The sequence below is a fragment of the Choloepus didactylus genome, chromosome 2, assembly GCF_015220235.1.
Source record: "Choloepus didactylus isolate mChoDid1 chromosome 2, mChoDid1.pri, whole genome shotgun sequence".
Taxonomy (NCBI): Eukaryota; Metazoa; Chordata; class Mammalia; order Pilosa; family Megalonychidae; genus Choloepus; species Choloepus didactylus.
Window position 1 is genome coordinate 91,671,819 of NC_051308.1, and position 16,427 is coordinate 91,688,245.

Below are 16,427 nucleotides of genomic sequence, written 5' to 3' on the forward strand. Positions count from 1 at the left end.
ATGATCCTTGGATCTCACATGTTTAACAGCTGGAGACAAAAGAGAAGGGAAAGGAGGAGGAGGATAAAACCATGCAGGCTGGGAATACAGACCAGAAGGAAGTGTGGCTAACTCCCTAACTTTCTCCATGAAGTGTCTGGTCAGGAACCCGACCATTTGAAAGAGCTGAATGAAGATAAGGGTTTGGGGAAGAACAGATGATATACCCCACCCTGGATCTTTAGTTTTGTTTAATTTAGTCAACAAATATTTATCAGGGGCCTTTTAGATGACAGTTTTAGCTCTGGTTATCCACTAATTTCCCTTGACCCTCCCTTGCCTAACTTCCAGTAATGCCAGGGACCAAAAATATCTTTGTTTTCCGATGATATGAATCAACATGCATTATTTCTTTTTCCATCTGTTTCCCCAAACTCCCATTGGATAATCTACTCAAAGCTGGAAAAACACTTGCAATCATAAGGCAGCACTAATGCAGATTCAATACTCTGAAAAACACACCCGCATACCCAAAGCTGAGAGACACTTCCCTTATAATAAAGGTTACTCAGTCAACAAATATTTATTCACCACCTAATATTTGCTGGGCACTGGGCTAGGTGCTGAGGAGACGGTGATAAATAAGGAGGAAAAAGTCTTGATTTTTGCACCTTTAAATCCAGTGGAAGAAACAGATATTTTTTAGATGGTCAAACAAATAAAATAATCACAAGTTATATTAACTACTAAAGAAGGAAATGAAGAACAACAAAATAATGAGAATTGGGGAGTGAGGCTCTACTTAGGATGATCAGAGGAGACAACATTTAAATTAATGCCTGAAAGATAAGAAGAACCTACCCATGTGAAGAGCCTGGAGAACGTTTCAGGCAAAGGAAATGGAGCCCGTGTGTGTGGAGACAACCTTCTCAGATGTACATATCCACAGGGAAAATGAGAAATGCAACCAGGACTGAGGAAGATGAGGCATAAAGAAAGGTTTTTTGTTTTGGTTTGATTAGGCTTTTAATGAAAGGGGAAATTTAAATATAAGTATATACTGATCAAAATGATTTCATAGACAGAGACAGTTTGAGGATTCAGAAAAGTAAAGAAATTCTTAAAGGAGGCAAAGTATGGACAGACCATGTGAGCTCAATGCACGGGTGGAGAGATTATCTTTTTCCTCCATTGTAACCGGATGGAAGAAAGATGATGCAGATATAAGTGGTGGGAAGTGAGGTTATAGGGTGGGAGGAGGGGATGTGGTTGGTCTGTAAGAGGAAAAAGTGTGATATAATTGTCTTCGAAACTGAAAAAACATCCTTTATAGGGAAGTGAAGAAAAAGTGCCAGGCAGTATTCAATGCGCATTTGAGATCTGTGATCATTAACGTAAAGCAGTGATTCTCAACCAGAGGCGATTCTATGGAGATATTTTTGGTTGTCTTTCTGGGGACAGGAGAGCAGAGTGCTACTGACAGCTAGAGGGTACAGGCCAGGGATGCTGTTGCTAAACATCCTACAATGCACAGAACAGTCCCCACAATAAAGAATTATCTAGCCCAAAATGCCAATAGAGCCAATATGATGTCAAAGGATGTCATATTTGTGCATAGACCATCTCTGAAAGTTTACATAAGGAAGTAGTGATCTCCTTTGGGGACAGAAACAGGTTCAGAAGACAGGGTAGAACTTATTTTCATCATATATCCTAGTGTACCTTTTAAAATTTGAACTATGTGCATGTATTACCTATTCAGATCATTCCAAAGATAGAAATAAATCAGTGATATATACATAATTGACTGGCTGATTTAATAGATGATAGATAAAATGAAAATGTCGGTCATTCTTTTTGGGAAATCTTTCTTCAGCAACACCCAGCTGCTTGGATGTCAATTTAAAGAAAACGGAATTTTTGCTAAGTAAATACAACGGTGAAAGATGATATTCTGGAGTTGAGAGTCTTTCCAAGGTACTAATTTTATTGACAGATGAGGTAATCTAAGCTTAACAGAGAGAAAAGTGAAAACAAGGAAGGATCTGACATATATGAGAAAATGAGAGTTTATTAATTAGAGGTCTCATGTGGTAAAAAGAAATCAGGAAAGAAAATATTGGAGCAAATGGATTGGAATTATAGGAGAGGATGTTATGAAATTAAGATGTCAGAAATCAAATTCCAAAGAAGGTATTATAATTACTAGTGATGACAAAGTCTAAGGGGAAACCATGTTAGGGAGGATAGGGATCTGTCTAGGGACAGATCTCCTGACTTTTCTTGGATAAAAAAGAACTGATATATACATAAAGTATGTATCAGAAAAGAGGAAAAGGTCACTGTAAATGAAAAGAGTTAAAATGCAAGAAACAAGGTTTTTGGATGGATCCTTACGTCTGTGGCTTCTTCTGTAGAATGGAGTGCCTCATAGATTGGTTTAGTAATAATGGTGGCTGTCATTACTGACATTCTACTATGAGTCAGATACTTTATGTATATATCAGTTCTTTTTTATCCAAGAAAAGTCAGGAGATCTGTCCCTAGATTACATAGTTAGTAAGTGATGGAACAAAGATTCAAATCCGGAATCTCTGAGTACAAAGCCTGTGCCCTTTGAGCTATGCCAAGGCTCTCCCTCTATAAAAGGTAAATTGTTGCCAAATCTTTGGAAAGTTGGGTGAGCTTTACACTAGCAATATTTGTATCAGAAACTCCGGATAATGGGAGATAGAAGGGGAAAGGGAGGCAGAGAGGGGAGGAGGGCATGGCAAAGATTAAAGATTTGCTTTAAAGTTCTTCCCATCCCAATAAATTATTCTTAAACTGACCTTAAGTCATAATAAATGACTAAACCATGGAAGACAGAAATAATGGGGAAAAACTCCAAATCTTAATGGTTTCCAAAAAGTACACTCATAATGTTTATCTATATCCTACAATATAGTATTTATTACATGTATTACATGTACTCTTTTCAATAAAAATGCACAAAATGTATATAAATATTGGTTACATTGTAGGAAAACAAAGTTTTTTTAGGACTATTAGAGTTGGCTGCCAAGAAACTTTAACAATCTACCACCAAACACAACCATATTTTCCTAAAATGTTCTTCACAATTTCCAACTTCTCTCAACTTGTGTGACTCTTCTAGTAATACACACCCACACATACATAGGACAAAAAGAGTTAATTTACCTGGGATAATAAAGGGCAGCATATTACTTTACTGACTTTGGGGTATTGGATACACATCACACACACAGACACACACACAGAGACACACACGCACACACACACACCCTATGATTGCACTGGATATACACATGCTGTTTAGGGAATGGACTGAGTCCCCAAAAGATCCCCCTTGCTTCTCTGTTAGCATCACCTGGTGGCTCAGGCAACACTTTTAGTCTCTTTATCTTCCAAGCTTCCTCCTTTATTTCCATCTCTTATTCACACATTGAAAGACAGCTTCTCCTGAGGTAGTGAGTAAACCCACTCCAAGAAGTGAGTTGAAAGGTGTCCTTTTCAAAGGGCCAAAATGTTCTTGGCCACTTTGGACGTGTGCAGAACCACTCTGGCGGCTGCTTCTCCTTGCCTTGACGTCTTCACATAGCAGCCCAGAGTTTTATGTCCTTCAACCATAATCCTCCTCTTGTCCATATCATAGACTTTAGGTGAGATGAGAGACTGCAGACCTGGTGGACCCTGTGGTCTCAAGGTCTTCTCGGTTCATGTCTTCTCACTTGAATCCAAGTGGGCTTAGGAAGGCCCTCATTCAAGACAACATTTTCAGTGCCTATAACAAGAAACCAAAATGGAGAGAGTCCCGAAGTGCTTTTTCTAGAGCTTATATAAGCCAAAAAATGTCTTAGATTCCTCAAAATTGACCAGAGGGAGCTCAGATACATTGACGTATAAACAGTCAGCAGTGGTGAGATTGAACACCGCGCCCAGGTAGCTGCTGCGGGCCCACATCTGGCCAGTAGTGCAGTAGTTCATCATCTTCTCCTCCATCAGCACCAAGTCCTGAGGATACTTAGAGTTCTTCATGTAGACCTTGTGGTTCAGGGGCTTGTTGTTGCAGGACTGGCCCCGGAAATATACTTTGGAATACACAAAGTACGGCCCAGTGTCATTGATCATAAGACCACCCTTCTTATACTTCACCCCAGAGACCAGGGCAATTCCATAGGTGTCTTCCCATTCCAGAGGGATGGACCTTGAGTTGGGCTTGCCTGAAATCAAATCAGAAAGATGCTTTCAACCAGGAATGCTCACAAACCCCAAAAAACTAAGCTTCCAAACTAACTGTTTGAGCCCATGTTTTATCAACAACATAGCACTGATAGAACTGGCCAAAGGGTCAGAACTGGATTCATCACTGAATTCCTTCAAAGCCTCTATCAAATTGCTTCACCACTCTCTGCCTCAATTTTGTCATCCACACAAGTATGAAAATAATATATACCCTTAATCAATCCCAGAAAGAAATTACTGAGATGATTTTGGCTCTTTAGGATCAAAGATTTTACGATTCTCAGCACCATCATCAAAACTACTAGGTTTTGAGGGTCACTCCATGAGGGGAAAAACAAATCCAATGAATTCTAGGATCTTCAACTCAGAAAGGGCCTTAGGGATCACCTGGCCCAACTTCTCACTACACTAAGGTTTCTTCAGTCCCACAATTTGGGGTAAAATCCCCTTTCCTTTATATCCCCACAGTGTTATTACCTTAATCAGAGTACTCGCTCCAGTTCTGAAATTTATTGCTTATGTGTCTGTCTTTTCCAGTTAGATTTCAAGCTGCTTGACAGCAGGAACCTTGTGTTACATCATCTCTATGTCCCTAAGGCTTGGCACACAGCAAGTGCTCAATGAATATCTATTTACCAAAACTGGAGCATTCCACAGCCTCTGTCTAAATAATTCCAGGGACAGTAACCCACCACTTTCTGTGGTAGCCCAGATATTTACGGGCTTTACATTGGGAGTGCCTGTGCCATATTGCTAGCAAATTGTTTTACGCACTGCACGATCACATGCTAAAGTTTCCCAAGGGCCAGGACCCAATGTTCCTTCTCACTCCCATTTCTACTATAGGAAAAAGCAGAGGGAAGCTATTCCAGAAAACCAGGGAAGCACTGACCAAAATAATTCATCATTCCCCCACCTGGGCCCCATCCCCTCAGGGCCTTTGGAATGATTGAAGAGTGTGCAGGGATCGTGCTGTCATCAGCTCTGGCTCTCCAGAGTTTAGAACGGGGCTTTGCCCAGAGAGGGTGCACCATGCATGTTTGAGAGATTGACTTGACTAGAAAGACGTGACTACTATTGGGTCCCAAATATTGTTCCCAGAAAGAAACAACTCCCCCAGTGCATGAGAATGAATTCTGTTTTCTGCCAAAGGCTTTCCCAAACCCTACCTGCACAGGTTCTGCCATTTGGATACATACCTGTTAAATGAGCTACTATTTTCAGCTCCCTTTTTTCAGTAGGTGAACTGGGGTGACCTGTATCATAGAGAAATGAAAGAAATATGTAAAATTGACATAACTATGATTTGCTGAGACTTTAAACTGGGTATTTAAATAAAAGAAAGTTAACAAGCATAAATTGCAACAGTCTAACATATACTAATCACGTAATTCCAAACTGGAGGATCACCACAGCCTCTATTCAGAAACAGAGAGGTAAGAATCCACCAAAATAAGCTAGGAATAGGTAAAAATATATAGTATAATGTTATAATAAAATGTAATTAACACAAAGGTTGATTTTTAAAGAGCTGTCCTATTAGGTACTGCATTTAAAACTTGTCATGACCCTCTGAAGTAGGGATTATTGTCCCCACCTTATTGATGGTGAAAGGAGTTTAGAAGTCAAGTGACTGGCCCACAAAGACCCAGCTACTCAGTGTCAGAGACAGGACTGACATTTAAGTCTCCTCACTCCAAATCCATGGTTCATTGCGCCCTTCCTCTGCTGGCCCTAGGATTCTGCAGGACAGAAGCTACAGAAGCTGGCTAATTCATTACAAGGCCACCAGCTCTTCACCCAATGGCAATTTACAATCTGCCCTAAACTGATTATCCTAAAGCACAGTTCGAATCATATCACTAAAGCTTCAAACACCCTTAATGGCTCCTGACTGAAAATGCAATTGTATACAAGTTTCCCACCATCACCAGATCTCAGCCTGTCTGTCCAGCCTCATTTCCTCTAATCACTCACACCGGGCACTCCCATGCAACAAGAGTTCTCATTTGACCTGAACATATGCCAGCTTCTCTGCCTCTGGGCTTTGTTAATGCTGTTTCCTCTGCCTGGAATGTCTCCCCAAACAGACCTCTTTGTCAAATTCCTAGCACTCCTACAAGGACCATCTAAAATAGCACTTTCTTCCAGAAACCCTCCCAGGCTTTTCTAATCAGATATGATCTTTCCCTCCTTGGAGACCTGGAAGATCCCTATCTTCACCTCCCTCTGCAGTTCAGACTACTCTATTCCATGGTAACTTTATCACTTGTCTTTTCCCCACCCCAACCACCCCCAAGTAAATGGCAAGTTTCTTACTAGATGTTGAACCCACCTGAGTACTTAGCCCAGTTTCTAAAACAGGGCATGTGACCAGTGAATATTTGCCAAATTGAATTGAAGTTAAAATACACAGTAGGTCTCAAAATAGACAATATTTCTCTGAGTTCAAATTCTCAAGCAAGGTACAACTACCACTTAGCTAATAAACTCAACTAAGCAAGACATTTGAGAAAGAATTATAGAAAGGTGCTCGTCCACATCAGGCTCATTGTGACTAACGTATGAAACTCAAATATGGCGTGAGAATACCCAATTAATGGAGAACATTAACTGAGCAATCATTACCTCTTAGTGACACAAGATCACCCACCACAAATGAGGTGTTAATGAACAGGAAAGGCAAAACCCAGACTCCTCTTCATTCCTATACTGCAAACCATCTAGGTAGCTGACCTGACCTTCAGTCATACACTAACCGGAAATGGAGCAGAGACCACAGGTTGCATGTCTTTATATCTCTCATAGAGCCTTGCACAATGTTATTCTCATGGAAGGTACTCAATAACAATGTCTGCTGGATAAATGCAGGAATAAATGAGTTGGAAATAGATCCTAGACTTTCCTGATGACTATTTCCTGCCCGAGGGTCTTTGCACAGCAATGCTCTCTCCGCCTCACCCACATTCCACCCCGCCATAAACACACACTCAGACAACTCCTCACTTGGGCTCCTTATACCTCAGGTGGCAGCATAAACAACATCTCCTTAGAAGGAACTTTCCAGAACACTGTATCTTAGGTCACACCTAGTACAATTTGAAATTATTTGTTTGTTTCCTTGCTTTTGTTTATCTTTTCCACTATGCTAAAAGCTCCATGAGGGCAGGCCCCTTGTCTCTCCTGATCTCAGACATCACCCAGCACCCAGCAGCCAGCCTGGCATATGGGAAGCACTTGAGACAAATTTGGGAATTAACAAATGATTTAATGAGTTAACTCTAGAAAAAATTGGAAATGCAAAAAGGAAAGTTTAAATAATCTATAACAGTACCTCCCAGAAGAAAATCGCTATTATCGAGTTGGTATATAAATCCTTCTAGATCTTTTCCATAACCTTAAAAATACACATTTGTGGAGTCACTATTAAACTAAAAATATTGTTTGGTAACTTGCTTTTTTTTCCCTAACAATACACATTTAACAATCCCCCTAGCATTAAATGATTTTCAAACTTATGGTTTTTAGTTGCTGTGTATTATGCTCTCATCTGAATACACCATGATGTATTTAACTAATCCCTTATTGTAAAGCATTTAAGTTTCCTCAGAATTGTTCATTATAAATAACCTCATAAGGAAGTGATGACCATCTTACATGTAAATCTTTGGGCATATCTCTGATTATTTTCTTAGGATAACTTCTTAGTGATGGAATTTCAAAGCAAACTAACTTTTTAAACTTTTGAAATGTATTTCCAAAATGCTCTTCAGAAAAGTTATAGCAAGTTACATTCCCACTGGCTGTGAACTAATGTTTAAGCAAGACCTTTCTCTCACATTGTTGCCAATTTGGGTATTTTCAGGTTGTCGTTATTTTTAATCTTTACCAATTTCAATGGGTGAAAATGGTATCCCTTGTTTTCATTTTCATTTTTTATCTTACTTGTAAGATTACTAATTTGATTTCCATGTGATAATTCACCAACTTCAGTTCCTTCTGGGTTGATCTAAAGAAGATGCTTGTTTACCATGGCAGTTAGACCTGAGTCATTTTTTCATTTGACTTTTAATCACTGAAATGACTCCCGAGAGTGGGGGAGAGATTAGTAATAAAGAAACTGTTTTACCAGCCACATTCTATTAACTTTCAAAGCTATTTTATTTTAGAAGTCCTCCAAAGGCTTCATTTTCCTAACAAATACTTCCACTCTGCTTGCTTACCTCTGGAATTTCTAACACATGGGAACTCTGACCCAGAAGCGGGGACCAGAGCATCCTCACATTGGCTCCTCACATGGGCACACTAGTGCAGCAGGGCGGCGTCCCCTGCGGTTGGAAAATCCTGAGTAACCAGAAAAGACTCCACTTCATGGATGCTCAGTACAGCCTTCTCTTCTCTTCCCAGTTTCTAAGGATGAGGTTTGCCTGTTGTCTTTGCAGAGGCATTCTGCTTTTCATCTTTACTTCTCATTCATGGCCATCATAGAGAGTCAGGAGTGTCCCTATTTCATGAGGCATGAGTTCAATGGACTGGAAAGCTTATTGGTGACCAGGCATCCAGAGCCTGTTTCCTTCTAGTCCCAGTTCCACACCAGGGGTTTTGAGCATATCACCTAAACTGTCCAGGATTTTGTGTCTCTTCTGGGAAATGAGAATGACTGGTTCAGATAAGCTCTATTCTCCCTTCCAACTCCAACCAAATCTAAAGTTCAATGAATCTTAGTTTAAGACTGATGGGAAATATCCTAAAATCTATCTGTCCTCAGCTTGCAAAACTATGTCCTGAAACCTCATGAGGTCACTGTTCAGTGTCTATGCCTCTACCCTATCCAGGGTCTCATAGAAAGGATTTTCCTTTATTACCAAACGCAGCCCACGACTGCCTTTATGGGTGAAGCAGGGCTATCCTAGTCCTTGAGTAATGCCTGGTCTTTCTTTTTTTTAGTGACTGCAAAAGAACCATCCTAATGTGGGAAATTGATTGTCCACTTTTGAAAAGCTTAGTTATATACTATTAAGTATTTTAAAAATAAAGTTTGACTCTTGAATAATCTCTTTTTTGGAGAGGACACTTCCCAGAATCATCCTTCTCGGCCTCCACTTCCTCCTCTTTCCCTAAGATTTACAGCCACCACCATCTGTACCTGAACCAGGAATCCTGAGAACAGGGACAGGCCGCAGCCAGAAGCTCAGGGGACAACGGTCCCTCCAAAGTCAAGGGGAAACTATTTTGAGTTGTGTGCAGTGCTCAGCTATATTGATTTTGAACAAATAAATTCACTTGACATTTTAAAGTAGTCAACATTATCATAATGACCAGAGGTTTCGAATTAGCCAGAATTCCTTTCATGGTATACTTATGCACAAGAATGTGAACAAAATTCAAGGCAGTCACCAACATGGTTCAGTGTAGAAGAGTATCTCTGAGAACTCAGGGTACATACACGAAAGGACTCACCTATTTGCTTCCCCAAAGATGATGGCATATGCCTTTGGCTGGTAGACTGGAAAAAGAAAAAGGGAAAAGATGCATAATAAATGTGGTGTCTTTTCGACAACGGAGGCAGGATTGTCAAATAAACCAAGCCCCAGAAAGAGAACCCAAATACCTGAGAATCTCTCCTAACCCAGACTTTGACCAAGCAAATGTGCCTCTCTGTACCTCAGTTTTGTGATTTGGAATAATACTAATATTTTAAAAGAATTTTCAAGATTTGGTTTGGCCATTTGAACAAATCCATTTCTAAGCAAGACTCAAAATTCTTTTTCTTTCTTGAATCACTAGGTTTGAGGCAGTTGGCTGATTTACCAACTAATAAAGGACGAACTGTAAATGCCAATCCTACTTTAGCCTTGATCCTTTACAAGGGAGATAAAAAATTCTTTTGATTCTGTGCCTCCATTTCTCTACCTGTAGAGGGAATGACTAGGAGACCCACTTCTACGAGAGGAAAAAGGGATTGAAAAGCTTTTTGCAAGCCAGTTGGTGGCCCCTGTGGACCACAGCAGCCATCTCCTCCCAGGGACTCCAGTGCATGCACTCTGCAGCCCAGCCTTACCTCTCTGAGTTCAGCCAGCTCCTTCTGTAGGTGGAAGAGCTGAAACATCCCCAACCCCAGTCCTACCAAGGCCACCAGCACCATGAAAAACATCACGAGGAGACACAGTCCTGTGTTGTGGTCCCTCTTCCTCAGCGGTGGCGGTGGTAGTGGAGGCAGCTGTGGCGGCGGCGGCAGTGGTGGCGGCGGTGGTGGTGGTCGTCTTTGACCAGGCCTTCCGGGTACAGATGATGGGCAGGGGAGAACTGACCCTGGAGGGGCCCAGGGAGAGCTGGCATTGCTGTCCACCCAGTAGATTTGGGGATACGGGTAATTTAAGGGCTGCTGCATGGCCACCAGTGACTTGAATCAGGCCCTAGGAAAAGGATTTCACTTTTTCTCAATCCCGTGGAGGCTGAGGTGTTGGAGGAGGGTACTTCTGTGGCTGACTGCTCGAGAGAAGCGAAGCCAGATCTCAATTTATAGAGTTTCCACAGCCAAGGGAAACACCTCTCTCTCATTCTCTTCTTTCGTTCTCTCTTTCTGCTTCTCAGAGAGACACCCACTCACTTTGCATCTGAACCTGAGAAGCCTCAAGAAGCTCAAAGCAAAGCCCTGGAAGTTTCCGCCCACAATTTTCTGATGAAAGCTTTCAAAGCCTCATTGCTGTCGCTGGGCTACCTGAAGAGGCTGATAGTTGGGCTCATCGCGCTCAGGCCCTGCTAGAGCAGGTAAGCACTGGGGCCAACGTGCAGGCATTACCCACTGCCCAACTTCAAGAAAGTGGCTGTGGAGCCTGGTCAGACACTGAGGGGTGAGACCCTTGAGTCCTGTCCAGAGAAATCACCTTCACATCTTACCTTCTGCATGAGGAAATCCTCCCCTGCTGCCACCGCTTCCCCTAACCCAGGTAATATTTACCCTGACATTGCAAAGCACCATAATTTTGACCTGAAAGATTCACAGGTTAAAAAACCTGCCCCACCTACTCTCTAGAGAATAGGTCAGAGGTTGCAAACCAGTGGACCATATATATGCCTTCTGGAACCCACAGACCCATTTGTTGTTACCTCCCAATGTTTTTCTTTTAATTGGTGTCCACTTTTAACACTGTAGATTCCACAGTAAAAATAAAGATTTTCTATTCTGTTTTGAAGCATTAGAAGATTGGACACCCTCAAGGCCATCTCTGCAAACCCAGTCAGCTGGAGCTGGGTAACTGCTGCCCCCATGGGTGGGGCCTGAGTGCTCCAGTTTGCCAGACTCACAGCCCTCTATTATGTTTCACAGGCCACCTCACCATGGAAATGCCTTCCTGCCTCCTGCAGGAATGTGTTTGCAAATTCTGTTGGGTTTCCAGATAAACTACAGGACACTTAGTTACATTTAAATTTCAGATAAACAATCTATAATTTTCACTAGGAGTATGTCCCAAATATTGCATGGAATAGACTAGAAAATCATTCTTTATCTGAAATTCAAACTTAACTGACAGTCCTCTTTGTTACTGTTGTTCTCATTTGTTTGATTGGTTGGTTTTAGCTAAAATTGGCAACTCTATCTGGGTTAGGCCAGCCAGCAGTGAGCAGTGACTTCATCATTTCCTCTGGCCTCAAATATACTTTTATACCAGTAACTTCTGAGTGCACAAATCCAGTCTCAGCCATTCTCCCAATTTATTGGAAAGCTCTGCTTTACAAATTTTATTAGTTTTTATATTATGCTTTGGGATTTCTGTGACTATCATTCTGGCTGCCCCACCTGCACCAAATCAACACCAAACATCATTTCCCTGTCACTTTCTGCCCACCCCACCTCCCATTCCCAACCAACCTGTTTCTCCTGAGGTCGCTTTGGACAACTTGAACTCCTCTCTCTTCCTCTCCCCCAACATTTAACCTCTCACCTATCCATGACTTTTTTTTTTCTTTTTTTTTTTGCTTAGAAATTTTTTATCTATCCTTAAGACATTACACTCTTCTCAGAACAGGTATAATTTACACAAATTATACAAGGCAACTTTTTACCAAATATCAAAAATTTAACAATGTTGTTGAGCAGAAATGTTATTTCAGTTGCAAAAACCATCTCTAGTTACAAAAAATAATCAGAAAACTTACTGGATTTAATGTGCTTTTACAAATATCCTAAGAAGTCTTAAGCCAAGTAATACTTTAAGTAGAAAAAACACTAATTTTTAAAATAGTTTGATAGTACATGTGGTTTATGTACATACATTAACTGGTCTCTTTTATAGGAAACCCAACTCAATGTTTATCACTTATATATAAAGTATTATAAAATAAAGGTAAAATCTAATCATTTTTAACAAGGATACTCTGTATGCAACAAATCAGTATTGAAGATATTATTTAGTGGTTGACAATTACCTGCTACAAAATATAAAACAAAATACATTTATTAGATTGTTTTTCAGTTGCAGCTGCCCACTGGCATCCCAAATAAGGATTTTTAAAAAAAATGAATGAATGAATAAATAAATAAATAATCATCTAAATAAATAAATTCCTGATGGGGACTACCAATTTAGTAAGACAAGCCCTCAATTGTGGGGCTTAACCTTATGAATCTTGTTACTGCAAAGGAGAGGCTAAACCTATTCGTAATTGTGCCTAAGAGTCACCCCCAGAGAACCTCTTTGTTGCTCAGATGTGGCCACTCTCTAAACCAACTCAGCAGGTAAACTCACTGCCCTCCCCTCTACATGGGACATGACTCCCAGGGGGTAAGACTCCCTGGCCACATGGGATGTTACTCTCAGGGATGAGCCTGGACCCTGCATCGTGTGATTGAGAAGACTTCCTGACCAAAAGGGGGAAGAGAAATTAAACAAAATAAAGTTTCAGTGGCTGGGAGATTTCAAATGGGCTTGAGAGGTCATTCTGGAGGTAGCTCATATATTATGTAGATATCCCTTTTTAGTTTGTAGTTTACTAGAATAGTTAGAAGGAAATATTTGAAACTGTTGAACTGCAATCCAGTATCCTTGCTTCTAGAAGATGAGCATATAACTATATAGTATATATGGAATGACCATGTGATTGTAAAAACCTTATGGCTCACAGTCCCTTTACCCAGTGTATGGAGAAATGAGTAGAAAAATGGGGACAAAAAGTAAATGAATGGGGGGGGGGGTATGGGATGTTTTGGGGGTTCTTTTTACTTTTATTTTTATTATTTTTATTTTTTGGAGTAATGAAAATGTTCAAAAATTGACTGCAGTGATGAATGCACAACTATATGATGATACTGTAAACAATTGTTTGACACTTTGGATGACTGTATGGTATGTGAATATATTTCAATAAAATTTTTTTAAAAAGCTGCAGTGAAATTCACTCAGTGATTAGTTTAGGTCAATCTTTTTTTGTCTTTTTATTCTTTTTTCATCACCACCCTGTCCTCACCCTCCATGCCCTGCAGTGGCACCATATTATTAAAAACATTAAATACTTGTAATTTATGCTTCAGATCAAGACATCAGCTGAGTAATTTCAAATGATGTATGGCTCTTCAAGTAAAAAAGATGTTTTGTGGCAACAATTACTCCAAAAAGTAATTAACCTGACATTATCATGCTTTAGCAATTACAGAACCATGATTCTGACACATGGCAATCTATAAGTTAAGCAAATGTGAAATGCTAAAAGATGTGAATAGCTGTTCTTCTGTTTAAGTTTGGAGTGCTGCAGTTAACATAACCAGCCCATGGTACAGCATACGAAATCATAAAGACTTTTAGAAGTACAAATCCAAGGAAGGTAATACCTTTACTAAGTTACAAAACTTTGGCAAATCAATATGGTTCTTTCCTGATACAATAAAATTGATAAATTTTTGTTTGAGTCATCTATTACTTCTTTAGTGACCATTTTCACACCAAAACTATCACTTAAGTACCAAATCTAAACACTCTGGTTTCTAATGGTAGTTTAGAGCAGAGTTTTTTTAAACAAATTAATATGCTTTTAAAAGTTACAATTTCTCCTTTTAAAGTGAGTGCTCATGTAAGCTGTTGAAATTTAATGCAGTAGGGCAATCAGGTATGTATATAAAAAGGTGGCTCTGCTTTGTTCTGGGGTTGTTCCAAAGCCAGGTAGCGTTCCAATGCATGAAAAGTTTTAAAATTCCACCTCAAGGAGATTTGCTATGACAATACCAATTTCAAAGTACTTTTTCAAAAATTGTAAAATTTTAACATAAATACTGGAACCCTTAAAATTAGATGATCATCTCAAATAACACAAATCTCAGATGGTCTCTTTTACTTGGAAGCCCTGCATCTCCTCTTTGTTTTCAGCAAAAGTCACATACCCTTTCTGCAGCTTATTACAAAAAGACTACCTAAAATATAGTTGTGTGTGTGTGTGTGTTTTAAATAACAAATAAATATATAGCCAGCTTGGAAAGACCTGGGGGATCCAATGCTTTACACCAATTTTCACTGTCTTTTCTCTACAAATGTGGCTGTCGCCATTGGTGTCCTTATGCTTCCTCTTGCTGAAGCGCCAATTCTTTAATTTCAGCATTTAATTTATGTGTTACCCATTCCATCGCTTCTTGGCCTTTATTAGCCTTTGAAGAAATTATACTTGCCATCAGTCCTTCCAGGGAACTGCAGAGGCTGACTTCTTTCACAGTGATTATGGCTTCTTGAGTCAAAACAGTGTTTTCTGGGTCTGAAATGTGGTTTGTATATACATCTCTCATCTACTGAAACCTCATTTGTAAATGAAATATTGGTAGATTTAAGTTCTATTGTTCTCTCTACAGGATCAACTACTGAATGTTCCTGCACATATGTTTTGGTTCTTGCTGCACCAATAAGACATTCACGATGGAAGGCAGTCCCCACTCTGAGCTGGGAACTTTACAGCTGGGCAACTTTCCAGAGGAGTCTAAATGTCTGTCCAATGCATCACTCCAACCACACTTGGGCTCACAGGATCTGGGTATTTGCATCTGCAGCTGTTGTAACAGTTCCCCATGGGTGGTCAAAGATGTGCTCTAAAGTCCATGTCTTCATGTTGCTGGCGACAGGCACGATGTCTGTGTGGCACTAGGGAACAGTGAGGTAAGAGGCAGCACCCGCCCCCCACCCTAACCCCCCAGCCACCCCAACCACCCCCTCCCCTGTGACTTTTGATTTTACCTGAAACATGTCTCTCACATCAGTACACCCAAATATTGCCTTAGGTCATACTTGTATTATCTCTCTCCTGACATATTGCAGTGGTGCCCTAACTGGTCTCCTTGCCACTAGCCTTTCCCAAGCCCAGGTGACCCTGTAAAATGCTGCAAGAATAATGTTTTGAAAAAGCAACTACAAATTATCTTACTTCCCTGCCTAAAACCTTCTGTTGAAAGGTTTGATTGCAGGAGTAATCCACATTCCTTGGCATGACACACAAAGCACTTTACAGTCAGACTCCAGAGACTGTTGCTGCCTCTTCTCCAGACACGTCTGCCCACATCGCAGTCTCCACTCACAAAACAGTGCAACGGAGAAGACTGAATTCATTACGCACAATGATCTCACTGTCTTGGAGGTGGGCAGAGTTAGTGTGTGTTTTTAAGCTCATGTAGCTTTGTTCATAACTTTGAAAGACAGTGAGTTAAATATGCATAAGTAATAACCAATTATGAAATATAATTTTTAGATTTCATCATATGCCCAAACAAACAAAAAAAAAGTCCCTTAAAATATCCTGAAATAGCTGTAAAAAGAGTTACACAGAACTGTATTTGTAAACCTAAAAAAAATTTACTGAAAATAGCAAAGGTACAAATAGAAATATATGGCACGTCCTGGATGGGGAGGGTAGAGAGGCAGCCGTGCATGATAGTTGCAAGCGTGGGTCAGGGATTAACACGCCTAGGTTCAAATCCCAGCTCCACTGCATATTAGCTGTGAGAACCAGACAGGTCGCTTTTCCTCCTCTGTGTCTCTGTTTCTTCTCCCATAAAAGTGGGCATGATCCTAACAGCAATTACCTCATAGGGTGCTGGAAGGATGAAACAAGTCAAAGCATTTTATAGGCTTAGAATAATCTCTGACAACAAAGTAAACACTCCTCAGATGTTAGCTGTTGTAAATTTATCAGATTTCCCCCAAATTATT

General features: G+C 40.3%; 1 protein-coding gene and 1 pseudogene across 1 annotated transcript; both read right to left on the bottom strand.

Moving 5' to 3' along the window:
- Positions 1–2,921: 2,921 nt before the first annotated feature.
- FASLG (Fas ligand) lies at positions 2,922–10,770 on the bottom strand. Its single transcript, XM_037812979.1, has 4 exons — positions 10,307–10,770; positions 9,706–9,751; positions 5,445–5,501; positions 2,922–4,223 (listed from the first exon to the last, which is right to left on the bottom strand). The coding sequence occupies exons 1-4, from the start codon at positions 10,634–10,636 to the stop codon at positions 3,829–3,831; spliced, it is 828 nt and encodes a 275-aa protein (XP_037668907.1). The 5' UTR covers positions 10,637–10,770; the 3' UTR covers positions 2,922–3,828.
- A 175-nt stretch (positions 10,771–10,945) lies between these two features.
- On the bottom strand, positions 10,946–15,332 carry LOC119512252 (annotated as a pseudogene).
- Between the last annotated feature and the right edge of the window lie 1,095 nt (positions 15,333–16,427).